Here is a 21,799-nt window from a genome sequence, read left to right as displayed (position 1 = left end):
TGTAGATAAAATAAAACATAAATCATACATCAAACACCTGACCAAACCATTTAGCTTCCTAGAAACAATATACTTGGCTTTACAGTGATTGAGGATAGAGACTTTAACTCTGAGAACTTCCAAGCCACAAACTGGAGAACATTCAGAAATAAGCAATAGAACTTAATATGGCTAAAAATGCTGTTATAGAAATAAAACAAAACACTGTCCCTTACCATTGTAAATTTAAATAATATGAAAAGGAGGTGGAGTTAGAGGGAAGATGGTGGGATTAGGAAGGACCAGGAATCTGTCTCCCTACCCAGACAAAAATTATGCTGGTAGAATCTGTAGGTGTAATGTGCCAAGAAGTCCACACTTAGGGACTTCCCTGGTGGCGCAGTGGGTAAGACTCCATGCTCCCAATGCAGTGGGCCTGGGTTCGATCCCTGGTCAGGGAACTAGATCCCACATGCATGCCACAACTAAGAAGCTGGCAAGCCACAACTAAGAAGCCTGCAAGTCATAACTAAGGAGCTCACTTGCTGCAACTAAGGAGCCCACCTGACACAACTATAAACCCAGTGCAACCAAATAAATTAATTAAAAAAATAGTTTTATCTGGAAAAGTCTGGTATCATATAGAGTATTACTGTCTTTAAAACAAAAAGAAGTCCACACTTAGGTATGGTTCAGAGCTAAAGTACTGCTATGTGGCAACAGCTGCCTTGCACTCTTTCAGGCACAGAGGCTACTCTTGCTCTTGAAGACCGCACAGCAAAGGCAGATGGATGTGAAACGTTGCTTGACAGCCTCAAGTGGTGTACCAAGACCAGCAAAAACACCTGTAATGATCCCCAGGATCCTGAAAGCCCCTGGCACCACAGTGGCAAGACAGTAACCCCCATCAGCATCACACTGTTACTACAATGGATTGTTGCTCTCTGTGAAACCAGGCAGAATCAGAAATCTCAGGGGCTCTGATCCTCAACAGCCGTTAGAGATACTGCTCTGGGAAGCTGCTCAAAGCTTGCAGCCTGGCTGTGTTTCCAGTGTGGGACTAGCAGGGCTTTACAGGAGGTCCCGAAGTCTTCCAGGTTCGCCTATTTGGGGATATCTACCTCTGTGCTATCTGTGCCAGGAGGGTCACCTTCCTGTCCAGGACCTGCCAGCTGCAAAGGGGCTTCCATGGGACAGACACTTGGCTTGTGGGCTCAGGATAAGACATTGCTCATCCTCTTATGGAGATCAGACATTGGATTTTGCTTTTTCCAAGGATAAGTCACCAAAACATGTGATGCAAATTGAAAAATAAAGGCCTGAAACCCTCAGTTCCATTTTAAATATGTGGATATAAAGCATTAATGCAGGGAATAAAGTTTCACAATTAAAATCGATGGCAACTTAATGGTTTCTGTTGCATACTTATGTACAATGCATTGCATACTTTCACTATAATCTTCTATACCTATTTTCCTATATCTTGTGACTATTGTCTGCTTCTGCACTGTTCCAATAATTTTGATATGAAAATAAGTTATACTACCAAATAAAAGACTGCTTTTGTCTCATCACTCCATTTGATTTCATCTCACCTTCTGCTGAAGCATTTACAAGTATAGTCATGCCCACACCAATGATGACTGGAAATTTCCCTTAGGAATATGGAGGGGCCTCTGCAAATTGAGCTCCATCTTATCTCAAGGTCCTTGTCAAAATTCTCCACTGACCCAGATGGGTTCTCAAACTCTGGCCCAAGTCAGGCCCCCACAAACTCTGTACACTGGCAGGAGACCGCCTACTACTTGACATGGTGTCTTTTTAATGTCCTGACGCACCTGTGGTGAAGAATGCAGAATTCCATGCCTTTTGCCCATGATTAGGGCCAAATCATCTGCTGATCTCTAAGTCCTCTTTTCTCATAGAGGTCACCAAATGAAGTGATTCCATTACACGAGAATTCAGGATGCAGTTCCTGTGTTAAAAGGCATTAATGAAATCACCTCAAGTATAGCAGGGAAACAGAACTCAGGTCAGCAGTGGCCATGAAAGGATGTATATGTGTGTGTGAGTGCGTGCATGCACGAATGTATGTGTGTTGTTAGTACTATCTTATAGTACTTCTTATAGTACTATCTGATAGTACTTATAGTACTATATTATAGTGACTTCTCTCTAGAATATTTATACATCTGGTATGTAACTCCTACCCTGGATGGAAGAATCTGTAACAGAGAACCCAAGTGACAATACTCCAGTTTAGTTCAGACTTCCATCAGAGAGCAGCTCTGGGGGAAGGAGGGATAGAGTCACAGGGGATGCTTTTCCTGCCTTTGTGGAAAAGCAATTTCCAGGGGACTGGACACTCAGAAAACGCTTGGGTCTGAGGCACGTAAACAGTGCACAGGCCTGAGGCTTCCAAAATATCAGGAATGGTGTCATCAGATAAAAAGTAATGCCTTGAGAGTGTAAGGAACTCCCACCTACCCATCACATCAAGGCTGAATCTCCTTTCAGCCTAATTTATTATTTTTCTTTATTATCAGCTATAATATTGCTTTAAGCTTTTTTAAGGAACACAGACTTTTATTTTGATTTTTAATAATAGTAGTAAAATAATGGTTGGTTATTACTTATTGCTCATTTACTCTGCCAGGCGTTGTTTTAAGCGTCTGACTTATTGATAGATTAACTCAGAAAATGCCTCCAAAAAGGATTGTAGGTAATTACCATCATTATGCACTCCTCACAAATGAGGAAACTAAGAGACATTAAAGGAGAACTGACTTGCCCAAGGTCGTACAGCCATACAGGAGGGACAAGGGAATAAATACACAAGTATTGATAGTAAAGCCAATGAGCTATGTGGCAAATTCAGAATCTGGGTCTCATAATATGCTGGGGATCCAAAATTCACTTTTATATATATATAATTTTTAAAATCACCTATATTGATGTGTAATTTATATAAGTATATGCATTTTTGATACCTTTTGATGAGTTTTGAAAATTTATACACCTTTGTAAACACCACCACAATCTATATAGAACTTTCCATCATACTAAAACATTCCCTTGTTCCCCTACCCACTTTTCACCCCCACCCACTAAATTAGATGATTTTCCTAGAATTTTGTATAAATAGAATCATACAGCTCTACTTTCTTGTGCCTCGCTTCTTTTGCCCAGCCTAATTTTATTATTAATGTTGTTATATGCATTAGTAGTTCTTTTCATTGCTGAGTGATATTCCATTGTCAGGCAACATCACTGTTTATACATTTATCTGCTGAAGGACATTTTGGTTCTTTCTAATTTGGGGCTATTATGAATAAAGATTCTATGAACATTTTTATACAATTCTTTTTAAAAATTTTGATTTTGTATAATTATTTAAGTTTTCCTGGGGGTAAATACCTAGAATTGAAATTGTTGGTTTTAGGTAAGGTGTCATTACCTTTAAAAGGAACTATCAAATGGATTTTTAATGATATCACATTATAGTTTTAATTTGCACTTCCCTGATGACTAAAGCTTTGTATATCTTTTCTAGTACTTACTGGCTATCTATATATCTTCTATTATGAAATGCTTGTTTTAATCTTACCCTTTTTTTCCCATATAAACTGAGTTGTTTGTATTATTATTGCATTATGAACATTCTTTACATATTGTGGACGCAAGTCCTTTGACAGACATATCTATTAGAGACATTTTCTCCCAATGTGTGATTTTCTTTTTTGTTTTCATAATAAAATCTTGAAAAGCAGACACTTTAAATTTTAATAAACTCCAATTTATCTTTTTTGCTTTTATGTCTCACACAATTCTTTGTGTTACATATTAAAAATCTCTGTGTGCTTCAAATTAGTTTCCATGTTTCCCAACAGAAATTTTGTACTATTAGCTATTTTGTTTAGGTTTATAGTTTATTTTGAATAAACTATAATTATGGTATAAACATCAAGGTGCATTTAAAATATACGATTATCCAATTATTTTATCATCATTTTTGAAAAAAGTCACCTTTTTCACATCAAATTACCCTGGAACATATGTCAAAAATTAACTAACAACTTTCAGTTACATTTCAGATCATTAGAGAGCAGGAAAAAGCACTGCTCCTATTCCTAAACAAGAAGACATATGGGAAGAGTTTAAATTTAACAACTTTTCTTGAATACATCAGATATCTGAGATTGCAGGGCAAAAAACTAGCCCAAAGTCTGGAGAGCTAGGTGGCTGCAGAGAGAAACAAGAACCCAAGCAGTTGCTTAACTGAGAAAGAGAATGCCAAACACCATATAAAATGATTGTAAAAAAGCTAAACAACATGCAAGATCAGATAGGTAATTTCAGCAGAGAGATATAAACTATAGTAAAATTTAAATGCTGGATATAAAAAACACAAACAATAAATGAAGAATGCCTTCAAAGGGATTATCAGTATACTTGATACCACTGAGGAAGGACTCAGTGACATTGAAAAGAGAGATAGAATATATACACACACTTTTATATATATTTGTAGAATATATACACACTTTTATATATATTTGTATCTGTGTATGCTTCAATACAGTATTTGTATTAGTGACCCAGAGATGATGCAAAAGTACACAGAAAACATGGTTTGACTTTGTTGAAAAAAGACAGCTTAGTAACAATGGCCTTTCCTATATGCGCATGTCAGGAGGTAGCAGGAGAAAAGGAATGAGGTATAGGATTCTGAATTTTCAGATACTTCCTGTAAAAGGTTTACTTGTTATGAATATACATGTGGCAAATCATAGCTGATATCAGAATAGTTACTAAGTAAGGGGTACATAATTCTATTACAGTGCAGTTGACTTCCAATGTACATACAAAACAAACATCTAAGTGGCATGCACACTCACATAGACACACATAGAGAACTCAGAAAATATTCACATACATTCAACACTGTGCAGTTTATGCAATTTCTTTCTTATTTTTAAAAATCTTATTCTAGTGAATATCTATGAACCAATATTGTTATATTTCATTAACTGTCTTAATATTACATATGAAATAGTTTTTATATAACATAAAGGCTATTATTTACCTTTCTCAAATTGATAAATTTTTCCCTTATTACAAACTCTGAGAGATATTAAACTTTGATGACTCACTGAAAGCTTTCACACATTCACAGCTCGATTATCAGATATTTAATGAGATATCATTTTTTGGGTAAAGGATTACCTATATATGTTGTAATGTTAAATATCTTCCCCTGATACTTACCTGACCAAGGAGGAAGAGTTGTGGGTAAAAACTATGGTCATTCAGGATGTTGTCAGGGGTTTTTCCTGTGTGATATTTCTGATACACTACACTGAGTTCACATGTCCACAGAAATCACATTCACAGGCTTTGTTAACTGAGGGTTGGTGAGTAAATATCAGTATTAAGTATACCCAAACTGTAGAAGCCCAGCAGAGAACAAGTTTATTTCATCACAGCAAAATGTCTGTGTACATGCAGAAGAAAATTTCATTCAACAGTCACTCTTTGGCCCTGTTTCTTTCTACTTTGTACTCTTTCATCTTCCGTGCATGAGCCCCTTTGGTTTTGCTGGTGATAATCTCCACTCCATTCTGACAAGGGACAGGAGAAAACATTAAGAATTTGAGAGGTGTATTTAGTAAGACCTGTCATTGACTTCTACATTTCACTATCCAGAGGTTAAAAATATGATCTCATTTGGATGACAGAGTAGTTGAGAAATTTAGACTAGGTGTGGCATGAGAAAAAAGGAAATGGTCATTGGTGAACAATTAATAGTCATTATATGTCATATAGTTATTACCCTGTGTTAGTCAAACTGAGGTGTGACTTACAGTAGGATTCCCCACATCCATTACCCTGATTTCTTGTCTGTTCTCATATACTGTGAGGTCTCTATGTATTTTCTGCTTTACTGAGAAAGCTGGCTTTTGGCTAAAGGTTATCTCACATTTATTACATTCTCAATTTTCTCACTGTTTGATTTCTCTGATGATGAATGAATTTTGATTGCTGGGACAAAGTTTTGAAATTTTCATTACATTCCCAGGGTTCTCCTGCAGTGTGAGTTTTCCAAGGATTGAATGCACAGAGTATTTCTTGTATCCATTATCTTTATAGAGTTTCTTTGCTGAATTGAATTCTCTGATCTACAATGAGGACTGCACGCAAGATGAGACTGCCTGTGTAAAATATATTCCAAGAATTTCTCTCTTGTGTAAGTTCTCTGATGTTTAGTGAAAGCTGTTATCTTGCACAGGAACTTCCAAGTGTTCATTATATTCATAGGGGTTCTCTCCTACATGTTTTATTTTGTATTGCAAGACTTGATTTCCAGCTCAGAGCTTTTCCATATTCATTACATTTATATGTTTAGTTCTCTGTGTGGGATTTCTGATGTTCTCTAAGGCTTGATTTCTGGCTGAAAGTTTTCCCACATTTATCACATTTATAGGGTTTCTCCCCAGTGTGAGTTCTCTGATGTACTCTGAGGTTTGATTTCTGGCTGAAAGCTTCTCCACAGTGATTACAATTATAGGGTTTCTCTCCTGTGTGAGTTCTCTGATGTTTTCTTAGGACTGACTTCTCACTGAAAGCTTTGGCACATTCACTACATTCATAGGGTTTCTCCCCTGTGTGAGTTCTCTGATGTCCTCTGAGATTTGATTTCTGCCTGAAAGTTTTTCCACACTCATCACATTTATAGGGTTTCTCCCCAGTGTGAGTTCTGTGATGTACTCTGAGGTTTGATTTCTGGCTAAAAGCTTCCCCACAGTGATTACATGTATAGGGTTTCTCCCCTGTGTGAATTCTATGATGTCCTCTGAGTTGTGATTTCTGACCGAATGCTTTCCCACATTGATTACATTTATAGGGCTTCTCCCCTGTATGAGTTCTATGATGTTTTCTTAGACCTGACTTCAGTTTGAAAGCTTTCCCACATTCATCACATTTATATGGTCTTTCTCCTGTGTGAGTTCTCCGATGATTCCTTAGGCCTGACATATGGCTGAAAGATTTTCCACATTCATTACATTCAAAGGGTTTCTCCCCCGTGTGAGTTCTCTGATGTACTATGAGGATTGATTTATAGTTGAAAGATTTCCCACATTCATTACATTCAAAAGGTTTCTCTCCTGTGTGAATTCTCTGATGTATTCTTAGGCCTGACTTTGCACTGAAAGCTTTCTCACATCCATCACATTTATAGGGTTTCTCTCCTGTGTGAGTTCTCTGATGTTTTCTTAGGCGTGACTTCTCACTGAAAGCTTTCCCACATTCATGACATTCATAGGGTTTCTCCTCTGTGTGACTTTTCTGAGGCTGAATCAGGCATGAAGTCATAGCGCAGGATTTTCCACATTCATTACACTCATAGGGTTTCACTGTTATTTGAGTTCTCTTATGTACATTGAAAGTTGACTGGTAAGCCAATGATTCTGTACATGTGCCATAGTCAGAGGACTGGTCTATTGTGTGAATTCTCTGATGCACTTGGAGGGTTGAATTATGGCTGAAATTCTTTCCATATTCAAAGGGTTTCACCCCTATATGAATTTTTTGCTGTTCTCTAATGTATAATTTTTGGCTGAAAGATTTCCCTTCTGTGTCAGTTCTTTGAGTGATCCTACTGAAATTATTTCTGTTTTTATCAATAGTATATTCATATTTATTAAACTCATAGTGACTCTTCTCCTCTGGATGATTGCTCTGAGAGATTATCAAGGTTGATTTATCATATTGGTTTTCCCCAAATTTACTGAATTTATAAGATTTCACTTTTGGATGGGTATCCTTAGATGTAACAAGGGCAGTCTTTTCAAGAAAATCCTTTCCACATTCATTATATTCAAAAGTTTGCTGTAAAGTCTGAATTGTCTGATGCTGAATAACTTTGTCTTTATGTCCAAAGGCTTTCACACTTTTACTATAAACAAAAGATTTCTCTCCAGTATTAGTTCTGCGATCCTTAATACTGAGGAGCCAATTCTCACATACATTAAGCTCATAAGCCTTCTTTCTTGAATACTGACAGTGTGGGGTCAATGAGCTAAGAAGCAAGTAAGTAGACCCTGTAGTGTCAAATTTACAAGGCATTGTTTCTGCAGGGAAAATGTTTATGTCCAGAGTACACAGTTTTCTTGAAATTTCTTGCTCTGTAGTCAATGATTTGTTGACAAATAAAACTTGCCTCAAATGTTTGCCTTGGTTTTCTAGTCTCTCCTGTAAGAGTTCATCAGGTTGGGATTCTTCTAAAAGTGAGAAAATTAAAAATATTTAATGATATTTAACACACTTATTATGGAGTGAAATTTATATACATATCCCCCATTATGTATTTGACTCCTTGGTGTCTGGCTCAGTTTCCCAAAAATAAAGTAATTTCAAGTGTATATTCTCTCTTATTTTGTTGTTAAAAAAACTCTTTCTAGTGGAAAGACAGAGAGGAATCTAGAAATGAAATTACATCTATATTTGGTATCTTAAAGTATAATTTTCAAAACCAGGTAGAGAAGAGGATATAAAGGAAAGGAACAATTAAAAAAGAAGAATATATTTGAGAAAGTTGAATCCTGGGAACAGACGAAACAAAGACTGAAATGAATTCAACAAGGATTTTGCACTAATTAGATAACAAAAAGTATCAATGGAGAATTGCTTTCAGTGGCTTTATTGAGATAGAGTTTGCATTAGGGAAGAACACCAGAGACTACATTCACAAACACAGATTACATTGATAACCATTAGTCTATACGATTCCAACTGGAGCTCCATTTTTCCATTCTACACATCAACACTAAAATAAATTTATCATGGGGAATTCCCTGGCAGTCCAGTGGTTAGGACTCAGTGATTTCACTGCCATGGGCCCAGGTTCAATCCCTAGTCAGGGAACTAAGATCCTGCAAGCCACGTAGTGTGGCCAAAGAAAAATTATCATGGCACCAACTTTCTCATGTTGAAAGAAATAATCAGAAACAGAAACATAAATGTATTGGTGGAAGTGAAAAAACTGATGAGAGTTAAAGTAATTTTTCCACCTATATTGGAGTCACCTCTCTTTCCTGGTTCTGGTGCCTTGGTATTATATTAGGGTTGTTCAATAGTGAGTCCCTCTTAATCATCAAATCTTTTAACTTTCCTCTTTTCAATTTGTTTACTCATTTCCCCCAAACCAGTCATGCCCTGTCCAATCCTTAATTCTATTTTCCATCTATTTTTCCACATATCTAGTTTTTATTCACTGTAAGAATCTTAAGGATCATACGTTTCAAACTGGCCCTAGAAACCCTACAAGTATCCTTTATATTTATTTACCATAAATTTCCTGTGCATATTTGATTGCTATTGTCCTCCTGATACCCACGCTCCATGCAAAAATGTCTGTGACTCACAATTTTTAAAGTAAATAACCATCACTGAAATCAAGAGGCATCATAAAACTGATGGCAAATCCATAGTTAAATGAGCAGCATCTCTCTTGGTTGTACCTAAAATAATGGCTCACCATTTAATCAATAGCATCTTATATAATATAAAATATGTTTATGCAGCTTTGCTCACCTTTCCAAAATAAAACCCTCACTGTGATATACTTTGCATCTCTCTGTAATATAAATTTAGTGGTCCATAAAAAGCTCCATGCATAGGAATTACCTAGAGAGTTCTTTTACTAATATAAGGGTTCAGATCCAGCAACACCTACATTAGATGATTCAAAAGTCCCAGAAATTTGACTTGGGCATTTACATTTGTGGATTGTGTTTTCTGAGTGAATCAGTATGAAATGCCTCTCTCCACCTGACTTTGGAATCAGCCTACAATGTTATTAAAAAATATTTATCATGTGACAAATACCCAGAAAGGAAGAGTGAAACAGAGACCATTCTTTTTGGGACATTATAATCCAGGTGAGGAAAGGAGCTCATTCAGTAACTATATGCTACCTGACATAGAATCTCATTTTCTTTTGACACATCCATCAAATGGGCTGAGTTTACAAAAGTAAGAGAAAAAGTATAGGCTAAAGTATTCCAAGATTATATTATAGAAGTAGGAATCTGAGCCCAAACTTAAAATGAGTAATAGTGCTTTCTTCTCTTTTTCTAGCTGAGGTTAGCTATTTTATTTGCTTTTGTTCCAAGAACCACCTTTTGTCTTTATAACGTTTTATAACTATAATGTTTTATCTTTATTACATTTCTTGCTTTGCTTAGTTTTCTTTTAAAACTTTATTGCTTTTAAAAATAAGTATATGAGGCTAAAATTGTTTCCTCTAAGCACCATTTCATCTATAGTGCAAAGAGTCTACTAAACATGTTTCTCATTAAAAAATAATTTCTGGATATTGTACAGTTTTAACTTACTCTTTTATAAAATAGGTTTTTAAAGATATATATTCATTATTAATTTTAAGATAGAGGGATTTAAAATTTTCTCATATTGTTTGCAATTTATAGTGTTATTTGACAATAATATCTTTACTTTGTAGAATTTGCCTAAAATACTTTTACATTTTGTCAATGTTCCAAGGTCATTTAAAAGGAGGTTTATTCTTTGTTTTCAGAATAGTTATGTGGTGTGTTTGCATAGCTTTGTTTTCAGAACATAATAGATTCATTTTATAAAATATGCTATTTATAATGTCTAGACCAGAGGTTAGTAAACATTTTCTGTAAGAGGTCAGAGAGTAAATGTTTTAGGCTTTGCTGGTTATTCACTCTCTATTGCAACAATTCAACTCTGCCTTGTAGTTTGAATATGTAAACAAATGGATATTGCTGTGTTCCAATAAATGTTTCTTTACCAAAACAAGCAGTAGGCAGGATTTGACCTGTGGGCCATAGTTTGCCAAGCACTATTCTAGAGTCCACAGGCTATGGAATGAAATCAGAGAGGCATATTAAGGTTGACTATATCTAATGTGTTCCTATTTCTCCTTATAACTCTTGCAGTTTTTTGTTTTATGAATCCTGATGAATAACTTATTTGGTGTACTAATATTTTAAACTTTTATGTATCCTTTAAAAATTATCTTCTTTAGCATTATCAAAATGTCCTTTTTCTCACCTGATTTTGACCTGAATTGAACTTTGAGATAAATAAACACTGAGTTGTTTTTATGTTTATAGTCTTAACAACTCATGACTGTATTTTCAAACTTTCTAAATTATTTTCTAGGTGTATCTCTGAAACAGTATGATAGCATTTTCTCTTAATAGGTGTATTAAGATCCATTTACATTGGTAGTTCATATGTCAGATATGTTTGTCTTACTCTATGTGTGTTTGCATAGCTTTTGTGCAGAAAATGTTTAACACAGCAGGCCTGAGACTGCTACCCTTAGAAAGGCCTGTTTACAAGATTAGCCCTTAGCTGGCATCTGGGAACTTAGATTTTGAGATGGTTCCCAAGATTCCCAGAACTGCTAAGAGGGACTCAATGAGCCTAAACTGTTTGTACAAACAATATATTTATGCTGAACACCTAGTTTCCATCTGAAAGCCTACAATTTTGATACATGCTAGACAGAGGGTGCTTACATGAGCAGCCCCCAGTGAAAACTCTGGGCACCTCATCTCAAATGAACTTTCCAGGTACATATTTCACATGTGTTGTCACACCTGGTTTTCTCTCAACTTTGCCCCATGCACCTTTTCTCTTTGTTGATTTTGATTTGTATGATTTCACTGTATAAATCTTAGTTATGAGTATGCCTATATGCTGAGTCCTCCAAGGTGAGTTAATGAACCTGATGATGATCCTGGGGACCCTTGATATACAGCTTTATAAGAAACTTTTCTAGTAACAGATCTGTTTTCTTTGCTCTGTCAAATGTAAACAATAAGGAAGGTTGCAGTTTGCTCTAGTTTTTATGCTTTCTAATTATACTATGCAATCATCTATTTACTTTGATTGTATATAGTAATTTATTATTATATAATGATAAAATTTGATTATTTCTCTCTTCTGATCTGTTTACTCCCAATTTTAGTTGTTTTATTAACTTTTCTTTGTTTTTATCTTTTTACTGTTAAATATACAACCATTACTTAATTTTTCAGCTTCAAAGGGTACACTTAGCTCCCATTTTTTAAAGATGAGAATATCAACATACTTACATTACGTTCCTTTCTTTAGTTGTCCCCCTTCTACTTTTTAATAGATCTATTATTTCTAATGTTTCAAATGTGAAGGCCTCTAATGGGAGAGTGCTGAAAAACATTTCAAACTGCTCACTTCTAGGTGATCACTTTGGATCTAATTTTCTTGGATGCCTTCTGCCAGTATTCAATAACTCACCTGGGGAACTTCTGTTCACAAATTCTTTCTCTAATAACCATGGATCTTCTCCTTGTTCCAACATGAAAATCAGTTCTGGTTTTGTAAAGCAGTACCCTGTAAAAGGGAAATACTTTAGCACTTGAGTTAGCTGCATAGGTTTTACTGTTTCTGAATGTGAAGAAAGGTATAGCTTCAGAAGTGGTACATTGAGGGTGCTTGCTAGAATTTTTTGGGGGGGGGCAGAAATGACAGCAAAAAACATTTTCTTACACTCATAACGGATCCCTCTTCTTAAACCCTTAAGTCACAAGCCTAAATAACATTAAGTTCTAAAATAGTCAATGTCTGTGCTTCAAATGAGATTTCGTAAGGACCAATTTCATACCTGACCATAATGGAGTAAAAGGACCTGATTTACCCTTCATATCAGACACCTAAAAAAAACCATACAAACTATATGAGATGGGTTTTAGACTCTGGAAAACAGGCAGTACAGACAGGGATACTTGAGAATAGAGAAACAAATGAGGTGAGCCCTATGCTTATCACAGCTTATTGCTTGGAGAGTTTTCAACCCATAATGCAAAAAGAGATCACCAAAACAGAGCCTAGCTGGTTTAGTAAGTTAAGGCAACAGAAGTGGATTTTAAGGAAGTCATGAAAACTAGGATTTGTAAAATAAAATACAAGAAAAGAAAGATACAGTGTATTTCTCTATATGCAGAAGAATCTCCTGAGTACTTGGAAGTGTAAGGAAAACACTTGAGGTTGGGGGGAAGACCAGTGAAAAAAGAGTAGCCTGAAGTATTACCAAAGCACACAGAGAAGTAGGAACTTCTGTTTCTGTTAGCCAGCGTAGAAAAACTTCCTAATCCATGGCCAATTGGGTAGAATAACCAGAAGGGTATTTATTGACTTGGTAGAGGAGCCAAATTAGTCCAAGAGTAAAGTGAGCTCTGAATCCAATATAACAAAGCTTAAAGCAAACCTTGAAAGGATCAAATTAATTCCAAGTAATTTAACTACATTCCAGAAAAGGCCCCAAAAGATTTAAAATAATACAACAAAACTAGCACCTAACAATATAAAATCCACAACATTTAGCCTTCAATAAAAAATTACTAGGTATGAATAAAAGGGATATATGACTGTACTCAAGGAGAAAAATCAATCAGTAAGCCACAGAGTAAGAAATGACACATACAAAATTAATAATCAAGGCCATTAAAACAGTAAATATACTCCTTGATGAGAATAGAAAGGGAATTTATTAAAAAAAGAAGTTCCTAACTGAAATTCTAAATATGAAAAATATCTGAAATGAGAAAACAAACCAAACAACAAACAAAAAAACACTGGATAGATTAATAGTAGTATATATACCACATAAGGAAGGTTAAATGACCTAAGGTAGATAGATAACTTTAAAGTATAGAAATAAAAACTATGAAAGAAGAAACCCACAGTGAATAAAGACTGGAAAATAATAAACAGAGTTATTTCTGTGACCTGTGGGATAAAGTTATGTAACATGTGTAATTAGCATTTCAGAAGGAAAAATGGAGGATGGAAAAAATAAGGGGCAAAGGTTCAGTTTTTGAAGAAGTGTATAAACCGACGGATCCAAGAAGCTAACTGAATGCCAAGGAGAATAAACATGAAGAAAACCACACCAAGATACATTAAAATTAAATTGCTAAAACCAGTGATAAAGAGAAAATGTTCAATAGATAGTGAAAGACATAATATGTACAGAGAAAGAAAACGAATGAATGTCTACTTCTTGTCAGAAATTATACAAGCCAGGAGACTATGAAGTGACAATTTTAAAGTACTGAAAGCAAAAAAGTCAACCTAGAATTTTATGCTTGGCAAATATGTCATTTTCAAACAAACAAAAATTGAAAGAATTATCACCAACTGACATGTGTTACAGGAAAGTTAATTCTCTAAAAGAAATTCTTCAGACAGAAGAAAAATGCTATCGGGTGGAAATTTGGATTAATACATAGAAAAAAGAGCACCATTATCTGGAAACAAGAGGATAAAAATAAACTTTTCTCATTTTCAGAACTCTCTTAAAAAATAATAAATTGTGTTTTAAAACAATAATGTACTGTAGGAAATGGGAACTAGCGAGAGTTGGGAATGTTAGGGATTTTAAAACTTATGTAGATCAGGCATGCAGAGCTGCTGCGGAATTTGTCAATATTTACTATGAGACAATGGACAAAAGAAGATAGGCACTAACCAGGCTCTATCTGGACAAGGCCACTTTAATATGTAATGGAAATGTTACAGGACTGGAAGCCCTAATTTTTTTGAGATACAGCCTTCTAGTGAGTTCCAGGTCAATATGTTAGATTGCCAGCCAGTTCATGAGCAAGCTACTCAGGCCCAGACTACAGTTCTTTTTGTGACCAGTGGAACTGTGAAGTTTGATGGAAACAAACATTACTTCAACCAGAACTTCCTGCTGACTGCTTAGTCTTCTAACAATACCGTGTGGAAGACTGCAAGTGACTGCTTCCATTTTCAAGATTGGGCTAGTAGTCAAAGGGGGCAAAAGTCCATTCACTTTTGGTCCATTAGTTCCAGCAACAGAAATTTAAGTGAATTAATTAATTTCATTGTAGAAGCACTAAAAACTAGTATGTGCTGAAACTAAATTTAATATTTTTTTTATTCCTAGCAGCACCTTTTCTAGCAGCTGCCAGTTTGAATTGTTGCCCTTAAGAGCTTTAATGCTAGTTTTCTACATGCCTTTTGTAAGTTCCACTAATGACATTCTTCCAGTAATATTAAAGCTATGATCTCTGTACTAACATACTCACTGTGAGCCCGGCATATCGCAAATAAATCTGTTATAAAACATGTTTCTGTTATGTGGCTAACACTTTGTCTTTTTAGAGAAAATAAAGAACAGCAGATCTTCATAAGCCCACATACTTCAAAAGAACCAACTGATTGATTTTACATCTCAACATCTAAAGAAAAATAAATCTATTTTTGGTTAAACTTCAAGTGTCTTTTTATGTTAAGAAATGCGGGTTCTTTAAATGTCGGCTTGTTTTCCTATGAAGTGAATTGATCTACTAGAGAGGTGTAAAATGTTCTGGATTGATACCTGAGTGCTGAATACACTCAGTGGCTTAAAAGCAAACTTCTTAAAAACATTTTTCTTGGCAGCTCCAGGTCTGTAACTTTAGGTAGTGAATGGTAGGTAGTAGGACTAATAGCTCTAATGGGAGAATGTGGAGTGAGAACTGTAGAGATCAGAGGTTGGCCAAAAGTAAGGCAGGGTATCAAATGGTATACTTCTGGTACTTGTTTTCTACCTCCTAAAAATGTAGCCTAATTTCAGGATTTAAGCCATTAAGGTAATAAGTATCCTTACCAAATGGTCATGAATGTCACTTTTGTTCTAAGAATTATTTTTAAAGGTTTTTCCAATTCACCTCATGCTTATCACCAATAAATGTCTCAATTTATTCAAGAACTTATGGGGGTAAAATGTCAGCAATAAGCTTGATCCTGCAGCAGGGTCTGACAGGAAAGTTGGAAACAAAGCCATCGCTCTCTCTTTGGGGCCCTTCTAAGTCTTCCACATGAACTTCAGGCCAAAAGTCTCATATGTACTACCCACCCCCAAAGTGAGTGATTTGTTCCCTGTGTTTACACTGTCAACTGCACAATCTTTTTACTAAAGTTAAAATCATCTAATCTCATCATTTCTTCTTCCATATGGCATTGAGCAAATAAATCTGTTATAAAACATGTTTCTGTTATGTGGCTAACACTTTGTCTTTTTAGAGAAAATAAAGAACAGCAGATCTTCATAAGCCCACATACTTCAAAAGAACCAACTGATTGATTTTACATCTCAACATCTAAAGAAAAATAAATCTAGCTTTATTTTTGGTTAAACTTCAAGTGTCTTTCCATTTTTGAATTTACTGTTTTCATGTTTTTACACTAGATGTGCCAGCTTTGTTTCTACAATGCAGCTTAAAGTTAATGTTTCTTGCCACTTAATTTGAAAATCAGTGATTCATTTACTCTTGTCCCAAACTACACATTACATTTCTGATATATTAACAAAATAGAATTAAGTAGGAGAAGGGGATGGAACTGATTTTAGACCACACCTTCTTGTAGTACTGACTAAAACTTACACGTTATATTCTACACAAAGTGAGTTTATTCTAATTTTAGATTGGATTTTTAAAACCACAGCTTTAGCAGCAACAATCAGATTGCCCAAACACTGCCCTTTCCCTTAAGGAGAACAGTCTCAGGTAAAAGCTGGATATAACTAGCAATAACGGAATTGAGTGGTTGTATACTGTTCATGAATTGAATGTTTTACGACTTGTATATGAATTGCTTTTTCCAAATTTGGAAAAATTTCAGCCATGTTTTTGAAAATTTTTTTAGCCTTTCCTTTTCTGACTCCAAAGACACAAATGTTAAGAGATTTTGTTGTAGACCCGTAGTTCCCTGATGTTCTGTTCATCTGTATTCTATTTTGTTTTTCCTCTGTAATGATTGAGCCATTTCTATTGTCCCCTTATAAAGTTCAGTGATGTTTTTCCCCTCTTTCCTCTCCATTCTGCTGTGCACATGCACTGAGGTTTTTTTTTTTTTTTAAATAAATGTTTTATTTTAGAATAGCTTTAAATTCACAGAAAAGTTGCAAAGAGAGAAAGGAGAATTCCTGTATAACCTGCACCCAATTTACCCTACTGTTAACATCTTACATTACTAGCAGATTTGTCATACCTATTAATATAATATTGATACATTATTAAATAGAATCTATACTTTATTCAGATTTCCTTGTTTTTTTTTAACCTAATCATTTTTTTTCCTGTTCCACAATTCCATCCAGGATACCACATTACATTTAGTTATCATGCCTCTTTAGCCTCCTCTAGACAGTAAGTGATTATCTTTTTTGGTAATCTTGACAGTTTAGAAGACACTGTAAAAAGGTCCTTCAGTTTGGGTTTGTCTGATCTTTTTCTCACAGTTAAAAATGGGGTTGTATTTTTGGGAGAAAGAACACAGTGGTAAAATGACTGTCATTCTTACCCCACCTTATCAAGGGTACATGCTATCAATATGACTTATCATTGATGAGAACCTGGTTGAGGTAGTATGTGCCAGGATTCTCCAATGTAAAGTTACTCCCCACCCCCACCCCTACCCCCATGCATACTGTACTTTTTATTTTTTTTAATTTTTAAGTTTTTAATTTTTGGCCGTGCGGCATGCAGGATCTTAGTTCCCCGACCAGGGACTGAACTCATGCCCCTTGCAGTGGAAGTGCGGAGTCTTAACCACTGGATCACCAGGTAAGTCCCCATATTGTACTCTTTAGAAGGAAGTCACTAGGCACAGCCCACTAAATGGGTGGGGAATTCTGCTCCACCTCCTTGAAGGTGGAGCAATTACATAAATTATTAGTAATTCTGTGACAGAGATGTTTCTGTTCTCTCCCATTTATTTACTTAATCACATATCAGTATGGACTCATAAGTAATTTATACTTTGTGTTATAAACCAACACTATATTATTTTACTGCTCAAATTGTTGCAGCTTTGGCTATTGGGAGCTCTTTCAGTTTGGCTCCTATGTTCTTTGACATACACCCATCATTCTGTTTTTGAGTATTTCCTTAAGTTCCTACATACTCATCTTCTATGTTCCATGCCCCCAGAACCAGCCACTTCTCCATAGTTGCTTCCTTTTATTGGAGAATTGTACTAGAAATTACTTATAGATCTATTTCATTTTCTATTTCTTTATAATTTTGTTTTGGAAAACAATGGGTTTCTAGGAATCTGACCATTTCATCTATGTTGTCCAATCTGCTGGCATATAATTACTCATAGTATTTCCATAATTATTTTATTTCTGTGGAATTGGTAATACTGCCTCACTTTCATTTCTGATTTTAGTTAACTTGAGCCTTCTTTTTTTCTTATTCAATCTAGCTAAGGTTTGTGCATTTCATTACCTTGTCAAAGAACCAACTTTTGGTTTCATTGATTTTCTCTACTGTTTTTCTAATATTTATTTTATTTATCTCTTTTCTAATCTATATTATCTTCTTCCTTCTGCTGGCTTTAGGTTTAGTTTGCTCTTCTGTCTCTCAGTTCCTTAAGCTGTAAAGTTAGGTTATAGATTTGGGATCTTTTTTTCTTGTTCTGTATATGTGTTTACAGCTACAAATTCCCACCTTAAGTGTTACTTTCACCATATCCCATGAGTTTTGGTATACTGTGTTAACATTTTTACTCTCTCAAGGTATTTTCTAATTTCCCATATGATTTCTTCTTTGACTCATTGGTTTTTAAGAGCATCTTATTTTCTATATATTTATGACATTTCATTTTCTGTCTGTTAATGATTTCTTGGTTTCATTAATTTTGATTGGAACAGATACTACATATGATTTCAGTCTTTTAAAATGTGTTAAAACTTGTTTTGTGATCTATTCTAGAGAATGATTCATGTGCACATAAGAAAAAAATGTGTAGTCTACTGAACTTGGGTGGAGTCTTCTATATATCTGTTAGCTTCAGTTGGTTTATGATGTTGTTCAAGTCCTTTACTTAATTTTCATCTGGTTGTTTATTCCATTATTGAAAGTGGAATATTGAAGTGTTTACTACTGTAGAATTGTATGCTTTTCTCCTCAATTCTGTCAATGTTTGCTTCATATATTTTGAGACTCTGATGTTTGGTACATATATGCTTATACATTCTTTTTGGTGGATTGACCCTTTTATCAATATATAATGTCCTTTCCTGTCTCTTGTAACCATTTCTGACTTAAAGTCTACTTTGTCTGATAATAGTATAGCCTCCCTTACTGTCTTTTGGTTACTATTTGCATAGAATAACTTTTCCCATCTTTCATTTTCAATCCAAATGTGTTTTTAGATCTAAATTAAGTCTAAGACAGAATAGAGTTGGATCAATTTTTTTAAAATTCATTCTGGCAATCTCTATCTTTTGATAGAATTAATCCATTTACACTTAAAGTAGTTACTGACAAGTAATGACTTACTTCATCTACTTGGCTACTGGTTTCTGTTATGTATTATAGTTTTTTTGGCCTCATTTCCTCCATTACTGGCACCATTTGTGTTTAGTTGATTTTTTTGTCCTGATATATTTTGATTTCCATCTCATTTCTGTTTATGTATATTCTGTAGATTTTTTTTATCATGGTGTTTATATACATAGCTATAACAATTTAATTTAAATTGATGTCAATTTAATTTCAATCATTAAAAAACTCTAGAGCTCTATCCTCTACCTTTATGTTACTGATCTCACAAATCAAACCTGTATACATTGTGAGCCCAATAACATAGATTTATAATTATTTTTATGTATTTGTTAAATTTTGAAGAAAAAAAAAGTGTTGCTATATACCAAAGTTAAAATAATACTGGCTTATATATTAGTCCATGCCTTTGCCTTTACTGGAGATGCTAGATGCTAGTCACCATCTAGTATCCTTTCATTTCAACCTGAAGAACTCCCTTTAACATTTCTTATAGGGCAGCTCCGGTGGTAATGAACTATCTCTGACTTTGTTTATGTTAGAATTTCTTAATTTTCCCCTCAATTTTAAAGGACCATCTAATGGATATAGAATTCTCATTTGACATTTCATTTCTTTCAGCACTTTCCATATATTATCCCACTGCCTTCTGGTCTCCAAAGTTTCTGGGGAGAAATAGGGTGATAATTGTATTCAGGGTCCCTTGTAAGTGATGAGTCCCTTCTCTCATTGCTTTCAAGATTTTCTGTATGTACTGTGACAGAGTATGTGCCTCAGTTTTGGTCTTTTGGGGCTTACACTTACAGTTCATTGAGCTTGTTGGATTTGTAGATTCATCTATTTCATCAAGTTTGGAGTTTTTAGCCATAAGTTTTTCAAATAACTTTCTGTTCCTTTTTCTCTCTTCTCTTTTGGGACTCATATTATGTATTCATTGTCCCTCTTGAAGGTATCCCACAAGTCTTTTGGTCTGTTCACTTTTCCTCATTCTTTTTCCTTAGTGATTCTCAGATTAGGTAATTTTGACTATCCTATCTTCTAGTTCTTTTTTCTGTTTTTTTGTCTCTTGTTGAAGTCCTATAGTGAATTTTTCATTTCAGATATTATACTTCTCAACTGCAGAATTTCTGTTTGGTTCCTTTTAATTTTTCCATCTTTTTGTTGTTATTCTAGTTTTATATTGTTTTCCTGATGTCCTTTAGTTCTTTTCCATGTTTTCTCTTAGCTCTTTGGTCATATATATATATTTTTTTGCTGTACGCGGGCCTCTCACTGTTGTGGCCTCTCCTGTCGTGGAGCACAGGCTCCGGATGTGCAGGTCCAGCAGCCACGGCCCACGGGCCCAGCTGCTCCGTGGCACGTGGGATCCTCCCGGGCCGGGGCACGAACCCGCGCCCCCTGCATTGGCAGGCGGACTCTCAACCACTGCACCACCAGGGAAGCCCTCTTTGGTCATATTTAAGACAGTTATCTTAAACTGTTTGTCCAGCAAGTTTAATGTCTGGGTCCCTCAAGGGTGGTTTTGCCTGTCAAATAATTTTGTTCCTTTCAGTGAGCCATGTTTTCCTGTTTCTTTGTATACCTTGTGATATTCTGTTGAAAATTGGGCATTAGACTATTATAATGTGGCAACTCTGGAAATCAGATTCTCCTCTTCCCCAGGGTTTGCTGATTTTATTTTTTTAACTGTTGGATGCTGTAGTAGTTCATCTGTCTTGAGACTTTTCCAAACTATTTTCTTGTAAAGTCAATTGCTTGTAGTGTGTGATCACTGAACTCTCCATTCCTTTAATTCATGCTAAGTTCATGAGAAATATTAGTCTATAGTTTTTAGTTTTCTCATTGCATATTAGAATTCTAGGCTCATGAAATGGTGGGGAATTCTTCCCTGCTCTTTACCTTCCTTGAAGAGTTTGTATAGAATTGGTGTTATTTCTTAAAAGTTTGGTAGAATGCACTGGTGAAATCATCTAGGTCTGGTGTTTTCTTTTTTAGATGGTTTTAAACTCTAAATTAAATTTCTTTTATAGATATAGAACTACTCAGGTTAGTTATTTTGTCACAAGTACATTTGGAAGTTTGTGTTTCAAGGAATTGGTCTATTTTGTCCAAATAATCAACTTTATGGGCACAGAACTGTTTGTAGTATTATACTTTTAGTGACTAAGGGATCAGCAGTGCTGACTGCTCTTTCATAACTGGTATTGGTAACTTGTGTCTTTTCTCTGTTAGCCTAGGTAGAGATTAATCAATTTATTGATCTTTTCAAAGAACTCATCTTGTTTTAATTTTCTCCATTCTTTTCCTATTTTCAATTTCACTGATTTATGCTCTAATTGTTATTGTTTCCTTTTTCTGCTTGCTTTAAGTTTAATTTCCTTTTCCTAGTTTCCTAAGGTGGATACTTTGGTTACTGATTTTAG

The 21,799-nt window shown here is 35.1% G+C and overlaps 1 protein-coding gene and 1 pseudogene across 1 annotated transcript in view; one reads left to right on the top strand and one right to left on the bottom strand.

The window, feature by feature from the left end:
- Positions 1-5,430: 5,430 nt before the first annotated feature.
- ZNF782 (zinc finger protein 782) overlaps positions 5,431-21,799 on the bottom strand; it is a 50,637-nt gene continuing 34,268 nt past the window's right edge. The window contains exons 4-5 of the mRNA XM_027094247.1: positions 12,313-12,408; positions 5,431-8,261 (exon numbers count right to left, since the gene is read on the bottom strand). Of these exons, the coding sequence (XP_026950048.1) occupies positions 6,382-8,261; positions 12,313-12,408 (1,976 nt within the window). The 3' untranslated portion in view covers positions 5,431-6,381. The remainder of the gene's footprint in view (positions 8,262-12,312; positions 12,409-21,799) is intronic.
- LOC113613503 (NTF2-related export protein 2-like) lies at positions 12,415-15,144 on the top strand (annotated as a pseudogene).

The sequence above is a fragment of the Aethalodelphis obliquidens genome, unplaced genomic scaffold (genome assembly GCF_003676395.1).
Source record: "Aethalodelphis obliquidens isolate GAN/ISIS:26980383/991018 unplaced genomic scaffold, ASM367639v1 scaffold88, whole genome shotgun sequence".
Classification (NCBI taxonomy): Eukaryota; Metazoa; Chordata; class Mammalia; order Artiodactyla; family Delphinidae; genus Aethalodelphis; species Aethalodelphis obliquidens.
The sequence above is the reverse complement of the archived record's forward strand: the minus strand, read 5'-3'. Positions and strand labels throughout refer to the sequence as shown.